General features: G+C 39.0%; 1 protein-coding gene across 1 annotated transcript; it reads left to right on the top strand.

Annotated features, from left to right (window-relative positions):
* Nucleotides 1–176: 176 nt before the first annotated feature.
* LOC143280088 (elongator complex protein 3-like) lies at nt 177–19979 on the top strand. The gene is given in 17 exon segments (XM_076584607.1): nt 177–321; nt 1142–1244; nt 1912–2002; nt 3787–3834; nt 4376–4446; nt 5823–5886; nt 6841–6909; nt 7871–8025; nt 9568–9648; nt 10119–10199; nt 12640–12766; nt 13356–13428; nt 14487–14509; nt 14511–14608; nt 16457–16613; nt 17192–17501; nt 18679–19979. Coding segments are annotated over 17 exon segments (1650 nt in total). The 5' UTR covers nt 177–299; the 3' UTR covers nt 18756–19979.
* The last annotated feature ends 1329 nt before the right edge of the window (nt 19980–21308 follow it).

The raw sequence follows: 21308 nt of genomic DNA, 5'->3' as shown, positions 1-21308 counted from the left end.
AGTTTCAGAAATATAATGCCTCATTTAGGCAATTTACAACTTGAACGTTATGAGCTGAGTTTTTTTCTAGATCTATACTATACTATAATCATTACAAACGGGTGGAATCAGCAAGAATAATGGTTAGTATTTAAGGACGAAACTTAAAACTTTAGCTCCGCATCTTGTAACAACTTCCGGTTTCAGTACCTTGCGTGTGAGTTTTGTGATGTTCCTTGATGGCTGCGTGCATTTTTCTTTGAAAAACTGAATTTTTTTCGTTCCAGGAAGGCACGTTTGATTTTTACTGCTCTGTCACCATGGGAAAGAAAGGAAACAAAGGTAGGTTTTTGAAGTTACCTCACTCTCACTGCCTTGCACTTTCGTCATATTTCAACCTTTCCAATCATGATCATCTGCATGATGCATAGTTTCACTTTGAGTCTTGACAAGCATGAGGGTTACTGCTGTGGCCAAGGCAAACAGAGCCTTGGTTTCTGCTTAGAACAAGTACAAGGATGACACTTATTTTGCGACGCATCTTTAGTTATACACTTCACATATTAATGATTAGCCTATTTGTAGTACAAATCGCTAAGCATTTTACAATGATAACACGTTAGTTATGCAGAACATAAGCATGCATGCAGACACAAATGTTCATGGAAGAAACAGATGTGGGTGCATAGAATACAGATATGGAATGGAGTGCCTTAATTATGCAGAGACTGATTGAAAATATTTGTTTTAAAGGTTGTGAATGAGGGACCATGCAGTGAATTCCAGGTTTATATATTTCGCTGAAGAACTAAAAGCTCTCATGAGCAGAGACACCTTATTAAAGGGATTTGCTTAAAAGGACAAAAAAATATATATACAAAGGTGCAGCAAATGAGTTATTGAAGCTACATATTCAGGTTTGCCGTCAGTATATCATATTTATGTGTCTGTTAATTATTGGACAAAGGGTGATTTTGATCCTCTTATAAAATGCAGTAGGGAACTCTGTAGGTTAAAAAGACAACTTGTAAAATATTCCCCATTTTTTAGCAACACATAGCTATTTAGTACTTTGGAAAATTTGAACTTGTAATAAATGTTCCACTAAGTTCTTTTTTTTTTTTTTTTTTCTTCCTTTTTTTTTCTTCTTTTTTTTTTCCAGTGCCACAAGCCTCAAAGGAGGAACTGATGGTTCGTGCAGTAACAGAAATAGTCAACGAGCTCATCAAAGCTGACAGCCAGAAGAAGGATGTGGATCTGAATAAGTAAGTATCAAGATTATTGACTGAACCAGTGCAACATTAAATAACAGTGTAATTTACTAAATAATAAACCAGAGCAACATTAAATAACCTTTAGCATAGTCTTTTTGATATTCACTGATAAACAGCTAGCTACTGCATACTCTTTTTAACACACACACACACACACACACACACACACACACACACACACACACACACACACACACACACACACACACACACACACACACACACACACACACAAACAAACAAACAAACAAAATGGGGAGAGCTGTGCAGGGGTGGGAGAAGGAAGCAGAAGAGCTCTTCAGTTGTCAGCATACGGACAATAAATTCTATATAACTTACAGAGATAAGTACACACTGTGTGTCAGAGCCTGTCAAGAGCATTAAAAAGGACCTTTCATCCTGACAGGGTTTCTATTCTTCCTTCTTTCTTTATAAAATTTGGATCTTTTTTACCCTGGGACAGTTACCATCCTACATAGAGTTAAAAATTTTGATTCTGATTATCGCCAGTTCATTAGATCTTTTAACAGCACATCAGTAAATGTTGGTATGCGTATACATGTGTCAGTGTGAAAATGTGTGTGTGTTTATTACGTTTGTGTGTTTGTCCTTGCTTTTAATTTTGATGAATATCAATACCATTTTAACTCTATTTCAGACTGAAGACAAAAGTGTCCGCCAAATATGGCATGTCAAGTCAGCCTAAGCTTGTGGACATTATTGCAGGAGTTCCACAGGAGCACAAGAAGGTAGGTGATGGCTGTTTCTGAACCACTGCAGTCAGTATGTAGATCTGAGAAAGAAGACAGAGATTTGCAATGGTTCAAAAGCTGTTGGCCTCAGATTTTTATTTTTTAATTATTTTATTTTATTTTTTTGGTACTATACCTTCTGTACTGCTTTTTGTCACAAAAAGATTTGTGCGAAATACAGGCTGCTCTCCCAGAGCAGAGCGTGGCACCACAGCGCAGCACCACCCATGTTCTTTTTTTTTTTCTTTTTTTTTCAATCTTTTTTTTATCTGTCACTAGTGTCAGCCAGAGTGCTTGTTTTACTGTTATAATGGATTTTTCTTCAGAATTTGCCAAAGACAGCCCTTACGTTCTTGTGGGTTCTTTTACATGAGATAAGTGCAAGCTACTTATGGGACTACAGTTTGTTTTATATCAAACTCAAAGACTAGTACCCAGGCCACCGCATTAAGTCTAGTTCAGAGAGGAGTAGAAGTCCTGGTCCACATTGGACTGGAACCAGTGGACTCTTCCTTCCTTATCAGGTGCATTACCACTGGGCCACTGCTTTCATTTGTAATATTGGGAAATTTTGATTGTAGGCATACCATCTTTCCTAGAAGCCATCAACAGTTCACTCATATATATATATAACCACCCAGCTTGTTTGTTCCTTGATCCTAAGTCGCTTTGACTACTGCAGTTCACTATTTGCTGGTCTGCCTTCTGATTTCTTGTCATTCCTTCAGATGGTTTTGAACAATGCTGCAAGAATCATTTCCAGAAAGTCAAAAGAGGATCATGTTTCCTCACTTACCCATCCATTACAGAATTCAGTACAGAATTGTCATATTGGCTAATTGCCACTTTGAAGGATCTCTCCCATCTTACTTATCTTATGTCCTTTATACTTACACCCCTTCCCATTCTCTCAGGTCTTTTGCTGAAAAGCTACTTCCAGTCCCCAGAAACCTCTTCAAAGACATTTGGCCAAAGTGCATTTCAGTATCAAGCACCTTCTGTGTGGAATTCTCCTCCTCTGGATCTCTGTCACTTACCAACACTGTCCTTTTTCAAAAGAAACTTGAAAACGAACCTGTTCAAACAGGCCTTTGGGTGTAATGAAGCATAGTTAATTGTCTGCATTCGTCCTCCTCCTCCCTCCCCACTTTACCCTCTACTGAAATCATCATGCAGTGTGTATCTGTGGGTGGGTGAGTGTTGATGCACGAGCATGTGTGTGCACATGCTCATGTGTAGGGCATTTTTTTGTCATGCGCGCACGTGTGTGTGAGTGTTTGTATCTGCAATTTGTTGAACTGGCTTAGTGTATATATATACACATATATGTGTTGTTTTTTCATGTGTAGAGGAATGTTCTTATGTACTGATGTATATGTATTGTTTCATGTGAGGCGCTTAGAGCCCATTATATGGGGAGTTTGTGCCATATAAGTCCTATCTATTATTATTATTATTATTATTATTATCGTTATTGTGCTAAAGAGGAATGACTTATTGTGCTTTGTTGCCATTAAATTATTCACACATTTTGATCCTTAGTCTATAACATTGCTGATTACGTTGAGTAGAGCTATTCCTTATTCGGTTGTTGAACATAACTTTATTGTTTCATATTCTGTCATGACTGCCTGATGCACTATTACTTTTTAAAAAAAATTTAATTGCGACTCTTTGTTTCAGTACTTGAAGCGTTTATGAAAGAATAGATTTTGTTGTTCTTTTCTTTTCTTTTCTTTTTTCTTATTTTTTCAAATAGATTTTTATACTTTTGTGTGCAGACTTTATTGCCAAAGTTGAGGGCTAAACCAGTCAGGACAGCTAGCGGTGTAAGTATGGATGCAGACCTGATCTTCAGATTGATTAATGGCAGTTAATTAATGGGAGACTGCCAAATTCCAGTGAAACCAGATGAGCAGTGCAGGGATTTGAATGGCAAAAAACTTATCTTCTTTTTTAAAGATACATTTTGTTTCCTTGAAATTAAGTTTTGGGATGATGCCTCGTGTGTCAGTGTTTAAAACAATGGTACAACCCTGATAAAATGATTTTAAAGTATTTTGCTGGATCTCATTGTGGTGGGTTAACATCTTTGGTGACAAGAAAATTGTTATTAGCAATGGAACGTTAAAATTGAGACAGAATATGTGGCTGTGGGATCTTGGTGAACTGAAGGAAAACATAGTAAAAATAGTAGAGAAAAAGGTGATGAGTTTTTTTTTTGTTTTTAGGTGTTTTATTTCACTTTTCAGGGGGCATGGGGTGTGGCTTTTTTTGTTTGTTTGGTTGGTTGGTTTTTTTGGGGGGTATTTTGTTGATAGCTGTGTGATCCCAAGACTTGGAATGAATTATATGTTCATCATTTTTCAGATTGCTCCAGTGGCAGTGATGTGCAAACCTCACCGCTGTCCTCATATTGCCATGACAGGGAACATCTGTGTGTGAGTTGTGTTTATATTTTTTTATTTTCATTTTTTTAAAGTTTGAGTACCATAGTTTGTTTATTGAGTCAGGTTGCAGTTTTGTTTACATGAGTTATGTTGGTTTTTAATTTGTTTAAATTTTTTTTTATTTTTGGTTAGATTTTTTAGTGTGCCTCTGGTTGTTTATTATTCATATATATATATATATATATATATATTTTTTTTTTTTTTTTTTTTTTTTTTTTTTTTTTTAGTTATTTATGTTTTATCTGTACATCTTTTTATGTAGCTTGGTCTCTGTTCAAAGGGTGGTGCAGTATGATAATAATGATGATAATAATCATGTTGATATTAATATTATTAACAATAATAATCCACTGAAGAAGACATGACAAAATTTATAACAAATTTGTAACAGGCATGGAAGTGGAGAGGAAATTGACACTGAGGTCACTTTAAGAGCAAAGCATGAAAGGCCACAAAATCTGGAACTTTTTTCTTCTTCTTTTTTTCTTTTTCTTTTTTATTTTTTATATATATTTTTTTTTTATAGATAAAGATGAGGAGCTTCTATGGCTTTCTTTCATGATATATCCCAGTGCAGCCAGACTCGAAGAAATACGAAAACCTGTGGTGTTGGTCAGATCACTTACAAGTCGGATCAAGACACATCCATGGAGTGACTGACTCTTGACTGTGTTCCCAGTCCTCCCATCAGATCCCATAACATGCTTTATTCTGCATTGAAGCTTGTCAGAGGTGAAACAAAAATACAAATGAACCAAAATGAAACAAACAAAACATCCCACAGTGATTTGTCTCAGACTTGCCTTGAACCAGTGTCATACCAGTCATCAAAACATGTATGATAGTTTGAGAGTCATAGTCCTTCACAAAGTCATAGTCCTTCACAAAAGACTAAGCTGTAAATGATTTCCCATTGCAATGGAGAAACCATTGATAATACAGCTCTCACTTTGCTGTTGGCCCAACTGTAAACTTACGTCAGTCTGTGATATAAGCTGAGTGCCACAATCAACAAACACAAGTCTGTGCAAATGCAACGGTGGGCATCATTCATTCATTGTAAAACAAATGCAGTTGAAGACAGAAAAATAAGTCAAGTCAGCAAACCATTACATGATTAACCAGTATACCACAGCGTCTGCCTTCTTTTACTGTTACATGGACAGTTCCCAGTCTTTATTTGCACAGCATGCCTTGAAGTAAGCAAAAAATGATGAACTTTAATCCAGCTGAAGACTGAGGAAAAAAACATCAATTTTATGTCTTATTTGCTAGTTTAAATTTTAAATTGACTACTACAGGTACTGTTACTAGAAATTTTGTATTAACTTTTTTTTTTAGGATTCATTTTTCTTTCTTTTTTTCAGATACTGTCCTGGTGGCCCTGACTCAGACTTCGAATACTCCACACAATCGTACACTGGCTATGAGGTAGGATTACTTTTGTTTTGTTCATGAATACTCCACACAATCATTTACTGGTGATGAGATAAGATTGCTGTTGTTTTGTTCATATATATGTGTGTGTGAATACTCAAAGAAATTGTTCACTGGCTATGAGGTAAAGATTACTGTTGTTTTGTACTTATGTGTGTGTGTGTGTGTGAATACTCTGCACAATCGATAACTGGCTATGAGGTAAGATAACTGTTGTTTCTTAAATGTGTGTGTGTGTGTGTGTGTGTGTGTGTGTGTGTAAATACTCCACATAATCATACACTGGCTATGAGATAAGATTACTGTTGTTGTGTACTTAAATGTTTACTGGCTGTGAGGTTAGATTACTGTTGTTTGGTACAGAGGGTTTGTGTGTGTGTGCATGTGTGTGTGTGTGTAATATGCATGTGTGCATGTCAGCAGTTTTTATTAATTGATTGTCTTAACCAGTGGTCATTACCAGAGTTGATGTGACAGCAGTGATTATTTAGCCAGAGAACAGCACTATACTTTACTTCTTTTTTTTCTTAAGATTAGCTGATTTTTTTTATGGTTTCTGCTGAGGGTTTGAAATAACAAAATCTTTGGGGGAAATTGATAGATCATATTTATCAAAAATCTTTGGGGGAAAATGATGTATCATTTTTTTGATAGTTTGTGGTCATAGATTTTTTACAATTTTTGGACTCAGTCATTCGAACTTTTTTCTTGGCTGAAGCAAAAATGAACTTTCTTGAGATCTGACTGCTTCCTGTTTTTAGAGTTATGATAGAGGTCTTCATGTTTGAAGTTTAGGTACTGGTACATACATTTTTATTCAAGTTGCACTGTGTATTTTGCGTGTGTTCGTCTGTGTGTGTGTTTTACAGTTGTCTTATATAAATGTATTTTGATAAGTAAATCTTCATCTGATATTACTAATCTATCAAACTTTGTATTCTTTTTCAGCCAACTTCAATGCGAGCCATCAGAGCAAGATATGATCCATACCTACAAACGCGGCATCGCGTGGAACAGGTTGGTGTACAGGCATATTCGAAATGGCAGTGTCTCATGACTCTTGCCACTTTGGTGAAAGCTGGTTTTACTGGGAATTAGTACATTTTTACTGTTGCTTTTTTTTTTTTTTTTTTTCTGCACAAAATACACATCTCTTTTAATCATCTGAAATGGTCTAGGATACAATAGTGCATAGTAAAGTTTAGGAGCTGCTTTGTCATTTTTACAGAAAATGAAAGAGGCCTAAGCTGTTGTGTTTTACACATACCATTGTTATGTGACAGATTTGAAGACTCATTCTCCTAGCTGATTGAGAAGATGTTATGATTTTGGGGTTTTTTTTTCTGGCAGAGAAAGGGGACATATTGTCAGTTGTCTTGTGGAGTGGTGGCCTAGTGATAAGGCACCTTACTAGGAAGCTAGTGTCCACAGGTTTGAGCTCGCACACCACACTAGGATTTTTACCCCCCCTCCCTACCCCCTCCCCCACCCCCCACCCCATCTAGACCTTGAGTGGTGGTCTGGGTGCTAGTTTTTCGGATGAGAGGATACACCAAGGTTCTGTGAGCAGCTTGCACGTAGCACATGTAAAAGAACCCGCATCAACAAACGGGTTGTCCCAAGGGTTGTGCCAAAATTGTGTAGAAAAATCCACTTTGACAGTAAAACTAAAAGAAATCGATATGGGGAAAAAAGTTGTGCTGCACAGTGGCTATGCTTGATCCCCTGGGAGAGCACCACAAGTTTCGGGCAAAGAATTCTGTCGTGAGAAAAAAAAAATGATACAAATTTATAATGCATTTTATTGATTGATATGATTAGCGCTGATAAGCATACAATACGATGCAATTAATTGTCAGTTTAGGACGCCCACATTGTGTTGTGTCAGCTGAAACAGGGAGGCATAATTAGCGCTGATAGGCATGCAGTACGATACAGTAGGATGTCAGTGTAAGACGCCCACGTATTGCTGTGTCAGCTGAAACAAGGAGGCCACAGTGTGGACAAGGTGGAGTTCATTGTGATGGGGGGCACCTTCATGAGTCTGCCTGACGACTACCGTGACTACTTCATCCGTAACCTGCATGACGCACTGTCAGGACAGACCAGCAGTAATGTGGATGAGGCTGTTAGGTGAGTGTTGTGATGTGGGTGAGGCTGTCAGGTGAGTATAGTGATGTGGATGAGGCAGTCAGGTGAGTGTAGTGATGTGGATGAGGCCATCAGGTGAGTGTAGTGATGCGGATGAGGCCATCAGGTGAGTGTAGTAATGTGGATGAGGCTGTCAGGTGAATGTAGTGATGTGGATGAGGCCATCAGGTGAGTGTAGTGATGTGGATGAGGCTGTCAGGTGAGTATAGTGATGTGGATGAGGCTGTCAGGTGAGTATAGTGATGTGGATGAGGCCATCAGGTGAGTGTAGTGATGTGGATGAGGCCATCAGGTGAGTGTAGTAATGTGGATGAGGCCGTCAGGTGAGTGTAGTGATGTGGATGGGGCCATCAGGTGAGTGTGGTAATGTGGATGAGGCCATCAGGTGAGTGTTGTTTTGTGGATGAGGCCGTCAGGTGAGTGTAGTAATGTGGATGAGGCCATCAGGTGAGTGTTGTGTGGATGAAGCCATCAGATGAGTGTAGTAATGTGGATGAGGCTATCAGGTGAGTGTTGTTTTGTGGATGAGGCCATCAGGTGAGTATATTAATGTGGATGAGGCCATCAGGTGAGTGTTGTGATGTGGATGAGGCTGTCAGGTGAGTGTTGTGATGTGGATGAGGCTGTCAGGTGAGTGTAGTAATGTGGATGAGGCTGTCAGGTGAGTGTTGTGATGTGGATGAGGCAGTCATGTGAATGTTGTGATGTGGATGAGGCCGTCAGGTGAGTGTAGTGATGTGGATGAGGCAGTCAGGTGAGTATTGTGATGTGGATGAGGCCGTCAGGTGAATGTTGTGATGTGGATGAGGCCGTCAGGTGAGTGTAGTAATGTGGATGAGGCAGTCAGGTGAATGTTGTGATGTGGATGAGGCTGTCAGGTGAATGTTGTGATGTGGATGAGGCAGTCAGGTGAATGTTGTGATGTGGACAAGGCCGTCGGGTGAGTATAGTGATGTGGATGAGGCAGTCAGGTGAATGTTGTGATGTGGACAAGGCCGTCGGGTGAGTATAGTGATGTGGATGAGGCAGTCAGGTGAGTGTAGTGATGTGGATGAGGCCGTCAGGTGAGTGTAGTAATGTGGATGAGGCCATCAGGTGAGTAGTGATGTGGATGAGGCAGTCAGGTGAGTGTAGTGATGTGGATGAGGCCATCGGGTGAGTGTTGTTTTGTGGATGAGGCCATCAGGTGTAAGTGGAGGGAAGGGAGTGTTGGAGAACAGGATTACTGATATGTTTCCAGAAATGCTTGAAAAAAATTTGGTTGATTTGATCAAGGCAAGTCTGAGGGAGTATGGGAATGTTGGCAAGTGACTACCATGGAAAACGCGCAACAGAAATGAATTAATGATTTTATTATTTCACCCCTGCCAAACTGCATTGAATTGTCTGATGGGTCGCCATGTCTGTGAAGGAGAAGGAATTGTTCTTTTGTTGAACATAATCACTGCTTTTCACTTAAACTGGTCAAGGAAGTTAAAAAAAGAAAAGAAAAGAAAGACTCTCACACTTTTTCCTTTATTGCAGGTATTCAGAGAAAAGCATGACCAAGTGCATTGGCATCACCATAGAAACGAGACCTGACTACTGTCTGAAGAAACACCTGAGGTCAGTATATGTTAAACACTTGGATTTCTAATGGGGAGGGGGCTGTTGGTAATGTATCGTTTTAAGCAGATTCAGCCGTCAAGTTTTCAAGCAAATCAGTGACTGATCATTACAGATTTTTGCTTTGTGTCCCAGATATTTTGGAAGGAGCCCTATTTCTTCATTCATTCATTGGTTGTGTGGTTTTGAAGCGTGCTGCAACCTTGTTTCAGGGTGCAAGAAAGAATATGATGAATTGTGTGTTTTGGATACGTTGCTCAGCTCTTGCAGTACTGCATGTATTTAAAGGAAAATTTAGTTTTGTATTTTTGCTAGATTTTTTTTCATAGATATATGCCTCTGTTCTTCAGTTTATAAAAGATAGCTTTGGAAAAAAAATTATGCCATTTTTTACGAATTATCTTTAAATGTTAGTCTTTATACATACCTTTTCCACACAATAATGTTTTTAAGTTTACTTGTTTCCACAGTGATATGTTACGGTACGGCTGCACCAGACTGGAGATTGGAGTACAGAGTGTGTATGAAGATGTTGCCAGAGACACAAACAGGTCAGAATATTAATCTAGTTCTGATGCTTAAGAATGTTATCCTGGTACCTTTGTTGGAATATTAGCCTTCTTCTGATTTATCAGTAATCCCTTTTATGCTATATGTATAATACTTTCAAATTGATTGTCATGTATTATGGTGTTAGTGCTGTTTCCATGTTCATTTCCATTTAGTGAACACAAAAAAAAGAAGAAAAAAAAAAGCTTGCTACTTTTGTCAGCTCTACTTTTGTGAATGGGTTGTGAGTGTGAGTATGCAGATGTGGTGCAGAGCAAAAGAATGTGTTATCGTTTGGGTTTTTTTGTATGTTTTTTTTTTCAAGTCTGTTTATGGATATTGCTTTTGGTGTGTTTACAAGTGTGTGTTTGTGAGATCTGATCCACTTCACCAAAATGATGATAAGAGAGTTTTACATTTCCTGTTTGTCAAACCATTATATAGGTACCAGCAAACTTTTTTTTTTAAATATATAAATTCTGTTAAAACAACATTTAAACAAGCTTAGATTAAAAACTATAAGTCAAAACAAACATTCCAACACAAAAATTATGTTTCTGTGTGTATTAGAACCAAAGTTACAGTCAATTGAAGTTCATTAAAATTGAGCCTTTTTGCATGTCATTTTGGGCAAATCTCCAATTTTACAGCATCACTGCATGCATACTAAACAACATAGACGGCTGAAAATGAAAGATAATGATAGTTTGTTTATAGTAAAGATGCCTAATTTTTTTTTCAGCTATATTGCCTGATCATTTTATTGATATTGAGCTATAAAATCCTTCTTTTTTTTTTTTTTGCAAATTCTCACACGGCAAAATTTATCAAAATAGCAACAGGTGCAATTTCTTCATTTATCAAGCTATTTTTATGAAATAAAGTGATTTGTATTCAACTGAGCAAGACCTTTAAAATGGGATACAACAATAATTCAGTTCGAAGCAAATTTTTTAGATCTATTTCATATAATCTGTAAGATTTAACATCAGATTCTTCTCTTTTTTTTAAGTGGACAGACACACATGCACAAGTACTCATCACTATTTTCTTTCTCTCTGACAGAGACACACACTACCATGACTTTTTAATTAAAAGTCACATTCAGCAAATTTTGTTCTTTCTTTCTTACTTTTTTTTTTAATTTTTTTTTTTAAATCATGTCAAGTTGGAGGAATGATGATATTCTTGAAAAATTGAAAAACATTTGTGAAATAATTTGTGTTTTGTAAATAAAAGTGAAACTGCTACTATTGACTATATCTGCTGATTAATTTCAACAAACAGCAGCTTAACATACTTATCATTAATTCCATCATGAAAATAAGAAAGAACGATCGTCGCTTCAGTTAGATTCAAAACGAGGTGCGGCAGTATGGGATATTCCCAATGATCGAGCACTTTCGTGCACTCATTTATGAAAAACACCCCCTCTTAAATGTTTATCAATGATATAATCAACAGTTTGATAGTAAAATCAAACCAACTCAAAGGTTTCAGAACCGACCAAGATCGTTGTTGAAGTTTGGCTCAGCTTCTACTGCCATTTCGGCATCCGAATGATGCACAGCCACTCTTTCAACTCCGAGCTTGTCTGCACCAGTAATACCTTGCAGTAGTTGCGTATACCTTTCAAAAGGAAATTTAAAAAGCTTGTCTTTAATATCCATAATTACTGTCGTATTTATTACCAATTTTGAGAATTTTAAGTTTAAAGTCAAGCGAAAATCGTCTTTTACGCGCTATATTTGCAATATGCGGTTTTGCAAACCAAACTAATATTCACCGGAAAGATGAGGTTCGGAGAAACAGAGCTGTACTAAAAATAGCTCTGTTAATTAAATGGGACAGGCAAGCCAAGCAAAGAAAGGAGAGACGTTGAAACCAGTTGACACGATCTGTGTCAGAGTGGTCGGCCATGGCATGCAAGAAGGCTTTCGACTACCCCTGATTTTTACTCTTTTATTCAACAAAGATAAAATACAGATGAAAAACAAAAAACAGCACTGGAAAGAGGAGAGAGTGAACTTTATTTCCATATAAAACGTATCTTTATTTCTTAATCATCATTCAAGTTACAGGCTTGGGGAAAATTGGCAAAATTGACTTTTTTTAGTCTTAGCTTCAGTTTAACAAGTGATGCTGCCGGTACCTATTTTATTATGAGGGTGTTCGCATTCAGTCTGCGTCACTTGTCTCTTACACTACACCTGTTGCCCCACGTGGGTCACAGGCCACCAACAAGCATTCTCCAGTCATTCTGATCATATGCCAGTCGCTCCAGCTGTCCCCAGGTGCAGCCTGTCCTCTTCATGTCTGCCTCCAGGTCACAGCACCACATAATTCGTGGGTGGTCGACCTCTTTTCCTGTCCCCGCAGGCTGCTGTCTTGATGGCTCTCACTGTTATTCATTACTGTTTCTCTGTATTGTCTGTGTTTCAGAGGTCACACAGTGAGGGCGGTGTGTGAGTCCTTCCAGATGTCCAAGGATGCAGGCTTCAAGGTGGTGGCTCACATGATGCCAGACCTGCCCAATGTGGGCTGGGAACGAGACGTGGAGCAGTTCATTGTGAGCACTGGATTCCTCTCGTACCTCACTGTTGCCTCTTGCTTTGTTTTTAAGCTAGATGTGTATGTGTGAATGAATCAGTCATTGTAGATATAGACTGGAGAACTTGCTCTCATCTTTTATATCAGTGTTATTTTTATGGCGTTTCCTTAATTAAACACAATTGAAAATTTTCTCCATCTTTGAATGGTATTATTTTTCTTTTGAGTCTTTTTTTTTTCAACCTTTTCTGATTTTTCCCTGACTTATTAGGCAGCAATCTAAATCTTTTTAGGTGGTCTTCATCCATTTTGGGGGTTGTGAATGCTACATTTGAATGCTCACATGGATTGTGCATCTTGAATAAGCTTATTTGATCTTCAGCATGTGTATACACACATTAAAGAACTTTTTTTTTTTTTTTTTTTTAAGTTTATCTGTACATATGGAAGGAGAATAGAATTTGCTGTGTTTGATATAAACCAATGTTAAAATTACTTCACATCTACAGTTCTTGTCAGCCAGTCTTTGACTTTGGTGACTTCAAACTTGCTTTCGTAGTTTCACTCAGTTGTGGATTAGTTATGATTTCTTTGTGATCTTGTTTCAGGAATATTTTGAAAATCCTGCCTTCAGGTCAGATGGGCTGAAAATCTATCCAACTCTTGTCATCAGAGGCACAGGTTTGTGTGTGTGTGTGTGTGTTTGCATGCATGTGTGTGTAAAATTCTGCTATTCAATAATCTTGGAATGATTGAGATCAACCTGAACCTTTAAAAGAGAAAATAACATGAAGTGGGGGAAACTGAAGAGTAAAACGTTCTGTGTGTTTGTGCATGGGCCTGCTTCAGTTATGTTATTAAGGGGGAGGAGAGGGGGAGAAATAAAACTGTAATTTGGTGTCCTTTTTTTTGTTTTGCCCCAGATAGAATCTCCATTGTGTGTGTTTGTGTGTCTACTTCTGGAAATGTGGCTAATTTTTGTTGGAAGCAAACTTCTATGGATTAAAAGATTTGGGTTGTTGATTTTGCCAAAGACAGAACCTGTTGCACTTGGAAATGACCAACGGATAAAGAAATAGTTATGCGGCTTTGCCAACATGGTGTTCAGTGTTTGTTGGGTTAAGTAATGTGACTTGTTGTTGTTGTTGTTGTTGTGCAGCACATAACCTGACAGTTATATTACTTTTTGTCATAACATACTTCTCTGTGTGAAATTCAGGCTGCTCTGCGTTAGGAAAGTATATTGCCACAGTGCAGTGTCACCCATATTTTTTTCTGTCTGCTGGTGTATTTGTTTTACCATCAGAGTGAAAATTTCTACAGAGTTTTACCAGGGGAAACCTTTTTGATTCTGTGGGTTCATTAAGTGTGTTGATTCCATTCGGCACATGAGACCTCAGATTAACATCTCATCTGAAGGACCAGCACCCAGTTGACCACTCGAGGTCTTGTGTAAGAGGGGGCGAGGGTGGTGGGGGGGAGGGGGGGGGGTAAAAATCCAGTTTTTATATGATACTGGAACCAGCAGATATTTGTTTCGTTTTTTCAGGTGCATTACCTCTAGGCCACTGCTTCACACTCTGTGTGTTTGTGTGTGTGAAATACAAAGTGATAGAGCAAGTGTGTGTGTGTATAAAAAAAGAGAATGTGTGTGTGTGTTGGTAGATGCCGCTCCCATATGCCTTTCTCATTCTGTGAAACAGGGAATGTAATGTGTGTGTGTGTGTGTGTGTGTGCAGGTCTGTATGAGCTGTGGAAGACAGGGTCGCTACAAGAGTTACCCACCCAGCATGCTGGTCGATCTGATCGCTCGCATCCTGGCTCTTGTTCCTCCGTGGACACGTGTCTACAGAGTGCAGCGGTAGGCCCTGTGACATTGCTGGTTATTGGTTGTTTTTTGTTGTTTTTTTATTGATCCTTTATTATGTGGATACTTACGCAGCGCCTGTTCTCAGTCAGACCAAGCTCTGGGCGCTTCACAGACACTGCCACAACAGGCTGGTTACCGGCGAGTAGAGCCAACTGACAGCTGCCTAAATTAGGCATTAATCATTCGTTTCCTGTGTCATTCAGGCAGTCTTCAGACACACATGCACACATACACATATGTTAAAGTGGATTATACTTTGAAATTTTGCCAGGGACAATTGTCTTGCTGCCATGGGTTCTTTTACCTGCATGCTTCACATGAGACTTGTGTTTACCATTTAATCTGATTTATTAGTGTCCAGACCACCTTCCAAGGTCTAGTGGAGGGGGATTCCATCCCATACACTTTGATTCTCTTGCTTCGTTGACGGGACGTGGTACCACTAGGCCACCCCACTGCTTGCATGTGCTGGTGTCATTTTCTTTCTTAGTCATGTGTGTGCACAGAGTTAGTCTGTGTAATGACTGTATGGGCTGTCAATGTGTCCATCTGTGTGTGTGAGTGTCTGTCTACGGTAAACATCAAGATTGCCATTTTCTCAACAACCACAATGGATAGAGAAACCAACTGGGCAGGATGGCAGGTAGCGTAAGTAAACCTATCTAGCCATCACCATTAGAAGACACTGCTCCTGGGTGAAAGTCCTGAATCTCTGAAGATATTTCTGTTTAGATTTACCATTCTCATCTCTCCAGCTCCCTGCCCTAAATTCAGCGTCTCTCTTTTCAGTGAAATAAATAGAACATGACTTACTATACTACTTCATAGGTATGGAATATTTAGGGAGAAAAAAAGTAGTAGGTCTGCAAGAGAAAAGTTGCACATTTCTTTTGTTCATCCTTGAAACCATTGATTAGAGCTGTGCTTTGTGTGACAACGATTATTCATTTGCTCTTCTCCTTGTGAAGTCTCTGTGTGGTATGTGTGCTTGTGGGTGGGTGTTCTCTGTATGTGCACTTGTGTGTGTGAGTGTGAATACAGGTGTGAGAAAGAGAGAGAGAGAGAGAGAGTGAAGACAAGTGTGTGTGTTTCTGTTTTGTGCTTTTTTGATGTGATGATTCACATTTGCATTTTGTCTCATTGTGCTTTGAAGTATTATTGTAGTTGTATTGTTTAATGGAAGGCAGTAGAGCCCTCTATATATGGAGACAGCACCATGTAAGCTGTATGGGTATTGTTCATAGGAGGGGCTTAGAGCTCACTGTATGGGAATTGGCATCATGTAAGTTAAATTTGTATTGTTTCGTGAGAGGCACTCAGAGCCCATTGTGTCGGGAATTTGTATGATACATGTGCAATGCAGTATTACTATAATTATTCAGTGCGATGCATGTGCAATGCATTATTACTGAATTATTCAGTGCGATACATGTGCAATGCATTATTACTATGATTATTCAGTGCGATACACATACAATGCATTAGTACTATAATTATTCAGTGCGATACATGTACAATGCATTATTACTGTAAATATTCAGTGTGATACACGTGCAGTGCATTATTACTATAATTATTCAGTGCGATACATGTAGAATGCATTATTACTATAATTATTCAATGTGATACATGTACAATGCATTATTACTATAATTATTACTTTAGTGCGATACATGTACAATGCATTATTACTGTAATCATTCAGTGCAGTATGTGTACAGTGCATTATTACTGTAATCATTCAGTGCAGTATGTGTACAGTGCATTATTACTGTAATCATTCAGTGCAGTATGTGTACAGTGCATTATTACAATTATTATTCCTTCCCTGGGTTCCAGTGACATCCCCATGCCCCTTGTCTCCTCGGGCGTGGAGCGAGGCAACCTGCGAGAACTGGCACTGGCACGCATGGCTGACCTGGGCACCAAGTGTCGCGACGTGCGGACACGTGAAGTAGGAATTCAGGAGATTCACCACAAAGTCAAGCCATATGAGGTGTGTGTTAGTCACTGTGTTAAATTTGTGTGCACTACTTCTTTAAATTGTGTAACTTTGGTGAGTGTGCGTGCATTGCTTTCTTTGGTACAGGCCATTCAGCCTTTGTACAGGAAAGAATATTGAAGAAAAATACTTCAGATTTTTCATGATTGCACTTCAGTTGTGCTTTGTGCTTTCAAGGATTAGACTTTTTTTGGTGCACAGATATGCAAGCGTGTTGTGGTTTGTGGTTTAGGCGCTTTGATTTGTCTCTGCCCAAGATTCAGTGCTGTATCTGTTCATTATAATTATTACGTTCAGGATATGTCTCTGCCCAAGATTCTGTGCTCTATCTGTTCATTATGATTATTACGTTCAGGATATGTCTCTGCCCAAGATTCAGTGCTGTATCTGTTCATTATAATTATTACGTTCAGGATATGTCTCTGCCCAAGATTCTGTGCTGTATCTTTTCATTATCATTATTATATTCAAGATATGCCTGCACGAGATTCTGTGCTGTATAGATACTTTCATCATCAATGTATTTATCTCATTTGTTCTGTTTTTTCATTGTTAATGATGATGATGTTCAGGCGGAGCTGATTCGGCGTGACTACGTGGCCAACGGGGGCTGGGAAACCTTCCTGTCCTACGAGGACCCCGAACAGGACATCCTCATCGGCCTGCTCAGGCTGCGCAAGTGTTCCCCCGACACCTTCCGCCCGGAGCTGGTGGGCGGCTGCTCCATCGTGCGCGAGCTGCACGTGTATGGCAGCGTGGTGCCAGTGCATGCCAGAGACCCCACCAAGTTCCAGCACCAGGGCTTTGGCATGCTGCTGATGGAGGAGGCGGAGAGAATCGCTCGCCACGAGCATGGCTCCAGCAAAATTGCTGTCATTTCAGGTAGTTTTTTTTCTTTTTTCTTTTTTTCTCTCTTTTTTTTAATGATACTTACATAGTGCCTATCTTCAGTCGGAGACAACTGTAAGTGCTTTGCAGAGTCATGTGCAAAACAGGCTGCCTACCTGGGTAGAGGCAACTGACGGCTGCCTTTAGGCGCTCATCATTGGTTTCCTCTTGTCATTCAGTCTGGTTTTCGATTGGGTGAACACATACTTGTATGAATGAGAGGATTTTGCCATGTATAACCATTTTGTTGCTGTGAGTTCTTTAGTAGGAGGTAGACTAAGTGCTTTAACGTGTGCTAAGTGCATGCTGCACACAGGACCTCTATTTATTGTCTCATCTGAATGACTTGCGTCCAGACCTAGTAATATGACTCATCGTCAAGTGGAGAGGAAGAAAATAGTGGCGAGTGTGGGATTTGATCCTGTGCAGTCAGATTTCCTCACTTTCTAGGTGGATGCTTTGCCACTAGGCCACCACTCCGTCTGTCTTGACAATTTAATTTAAATGACTGAATGGATGAGATTTTTCCGCACTTAATCTATGCTAATATGTCAGGGTTTTTTTTAATTGTGTGTACATAGATTATTTTCTCCTGTTTACTTATATATTCTGTAGATAATTAATTTGTGAAGAGATATTAAGATTTTTTTTGTTATACATTGTTCTTAATCGTTCTACTGGTCTGAAACAATTTGAAAATGATAGTAATGTAGACAGTGTGTATGGGAGGGGGTGTGGGGTTGACAGACAGTTAAGAAATGACAGTAATGTAGACAGAGTATGTGTGTGTGTGTATGGGAGAAGGGTGTGAAAACCAGTTTGATGTAGGCTGTGGATGTGGGTGGTGCAGGCGAGGAAGAGTGAGAGGAGTCACAAATAAGTATTAGAGATTGTAGAAGGAAAATAGATTACTTGATTGTGCAAAAGTCATTTGTCATTTATTTTGATTTATTTTCCTGTGATATTTTTTAAGTGCTGTATTGGTATTACAATGATGAAAATGCATGTCATTTGTAATGTTCATGTTGTTGTTTTTTTTGTTTTGTTTGTTTTTTGGGGGGGGTTTTTTTGGGTGTTTTTTTTTGGTCTTTGTCTTGGAACAGCATTTTCAAATGTATACCAAAAAAAAAGGGTAAAGAAAAAAGTTAATTTATTCCTCCTGTCTGTGCAGGTGTTGGAACTCGCAATTACTACCGCAAGATTGGCTATGAACTGGAAGGCCCTTACATGACCAAGTCACTGACGTGACTCACCACGCACAGTGATCCTATTGGCACATTCATCAGCATGGACTGAACAAGTGAGACAAAAGGATGGCAAGGCAATGAACCCATCTGACTCAGAAGTTGTTAGTATTTTTGGGGCGAGGGGGTGTGTTCGGTCCCATTACCGATGGTGGTATGTTTTCATTCAAATTGCAGTTTTGTCATTTTGATCATGTGATAATCACTGCTTTTTCAGGGAGCAGTAAGAAAAATAAAACAGAACCAGGACTGGATGTAGATTTTTTATTGCAAATGAAATGAGAGAAAAAAATACTAGGGGATGGATCAGCCGATTCATAAAGTTGGACTTTTTTTTTCTTTTCTTTCTTTTTTTAATGAAAAAATTTCAAGCTTTAAAACAATTTATATTAAATGGTAAGCTTTATCGTAAGTCCAACTTTGTGAATCGGTCATTTCTCCTCCCTGTACATTTCTTTTTTTTTTTATAATCCTACCAGTTCTCTCACTGAAGTGCCCTCACTAATGATGAGAGGTATGGGTCCTTGTCCGTCTTCAGGGTTAAATGTCTAAATTTATGAACATGTCAAACATCACTCTTTAATCATACATACACTTGATGAGAACCACTAAATTGTCCAGTTCCAGTGACAATTCAGAGTTGATCCACCCATGCTCAAATAACTGTTTAATTACACATACTTACCGTGACCCACTGGTGCAGACTTCAGTTGAGGTCTGGATTCCTGTCCTGTTCTGCACATGCAGGGAAATAAAAAGTAGCTGCAACTAATAGCCTCCCTTAAGTAGTTGCCTCCATGGTGTTTTTCTGACCTGCCCTACACTTGCGGTGAAGTTTTTTTCACTTTCTTTGCTTTAACTCATGCTAGTCTTTGAATGTGACCATGTTTTCAAATGGGGGATGGGTGGGGGGAACAAGCCTGTAACTCTCACAGTGTGTTGCACAGGTAGCTTGTGTGTGTGTTTGTGCGTGCGCTTGCACATGTGTGTGCGTACGCTTGCACATGTGTGTGTGTGTGTGCCGAGACTACTTCACACACCACAGACACACACTGATGTACGTACGCACACACGCACGCGCAAATGCGCACACGCACATATTGTTGGCAGAAGAAAACCGCCAAACGGAACACACTATGCAGCTCAATAATGCTGCACTGAAACATTTTTTATTTTCATGTGAAAATAAAAAAGGATGTTGGGGCAATATCCACATTTTTTCCTTCAAGGCAAATGAGTGGTGTTTACAATAAGATGTGGATGTTCACTCCATCAGTCACACAGAGGAGTGGAGGGAAAGAAATGCAGATAATCCGACCAAGGAGTCACTTTTGATTGAAAATCAGTCACAAAAATTATGGAATTTTTGTGTGCGACGCTGAAATAGTACAAGAAAGTTTTGCTTCAGATATACCGGTAGAGCTACTAATGTGTGGAATGAACTGCTACCTCACCTAAAGCCATGCACCAGCCTAACTCATCCAACATTCCAAGAGTCAACTTGTCAATTCTATTAATTTCTCAGCTTTTTATCTTTTCATTTTTTTTTTATATATAGAAAGTTTGACGAATAAACTGAAAAATGAAGCATTGAACCTTTACCAAACTATGTAATGAAGCAGAATGGGCTATCTAAAAGCTTCAAAGCTTACATCGGCAATATCCACATTTCTTCCCCTGTGTTCTTTCCATTCACTTTCGTTTATTAGATGGAAAAATCGTAAATTTGTTTAAATAACATTGTAACATTTGTCAAGAGAAGTAATGAAGGCCAGTCAAAGAGTGGTGGGGAAGAAAAGTAGAGAATATACTATCACAATATTATTGACCAATTTACAAGTTTTTCCAGCGTCTTATAAACATTAAAGTACAGGCAAAGAAATGCGGATATTGCTGCATTGTCCGTATCCTCATTAACAACTGATTTGCCAAGGTTTCTTATCACTGTAGCCTACAACACTGGAAGAGGAAGATTAGAACATACACTAAAGAGAGACACATGCAGTCTGTGAAGAAGTTGCATTAAAACTTTGGCAGAAACTCATCTTAACATGGGGGTGAGCTGGGGAATTGGGACAGGGAGGGGAAGAGAAGAAACACAATATTACCTTACTTCCGTGGGCAAAGATTCTGTGCAAAGGGAAGATCCTCAGTAGCACACTGTATATTCCACAATTTTGAATAACACTTCTCAGCTGCTGTTCTTGGACTGGTCTTTGTTCACTTATTCAGACTGAAGAATGCATCGCTCATACACTTTCAGTTGCCCATTCCAGTTTACTTAACGAACAGTTCACGTCGCTGTACATGAAACGAGGTTGAAGTTGGCACGTTCACTTCTCTTTTTTCTCCCGTTTTAACGTTGGAGTCCCCAGTTTTCCATTGGTCATCTGAAGTTGGTTTGAACTATGCAGTATAACCTTTCTTTGCACACCGGCCGTGGTTGTGACTCTCTTTCGAGCTGGTCCCTGCTCTGAGCTTTTGGAGTGCACCAACCCATAACTCTCACGGCGTGTTGCACAGGTAGCTTGTGAGTGCGTGCATGCGCACATGCGAG

Source organism: Babylonia areolata, chromosome 3 (genome assembly GCF_041734735.1).
Source record: "Babylonia areolata isolate BAREFJ2019XMU chromosome 3, ASM4173473v1, whole genome shotgun sequence".
In the NCBI taxonomy this organism is placed as follows: domain Eukaryota; kingdom Metazoa; phylum Mollusca; class Gastropoda; order Neogastropoda; family Buccinidae; genus Babylonia; species Babylonia areolata.
This window is presented reverse-complemented; position numbering and strand designations above follow the sequence as displayed.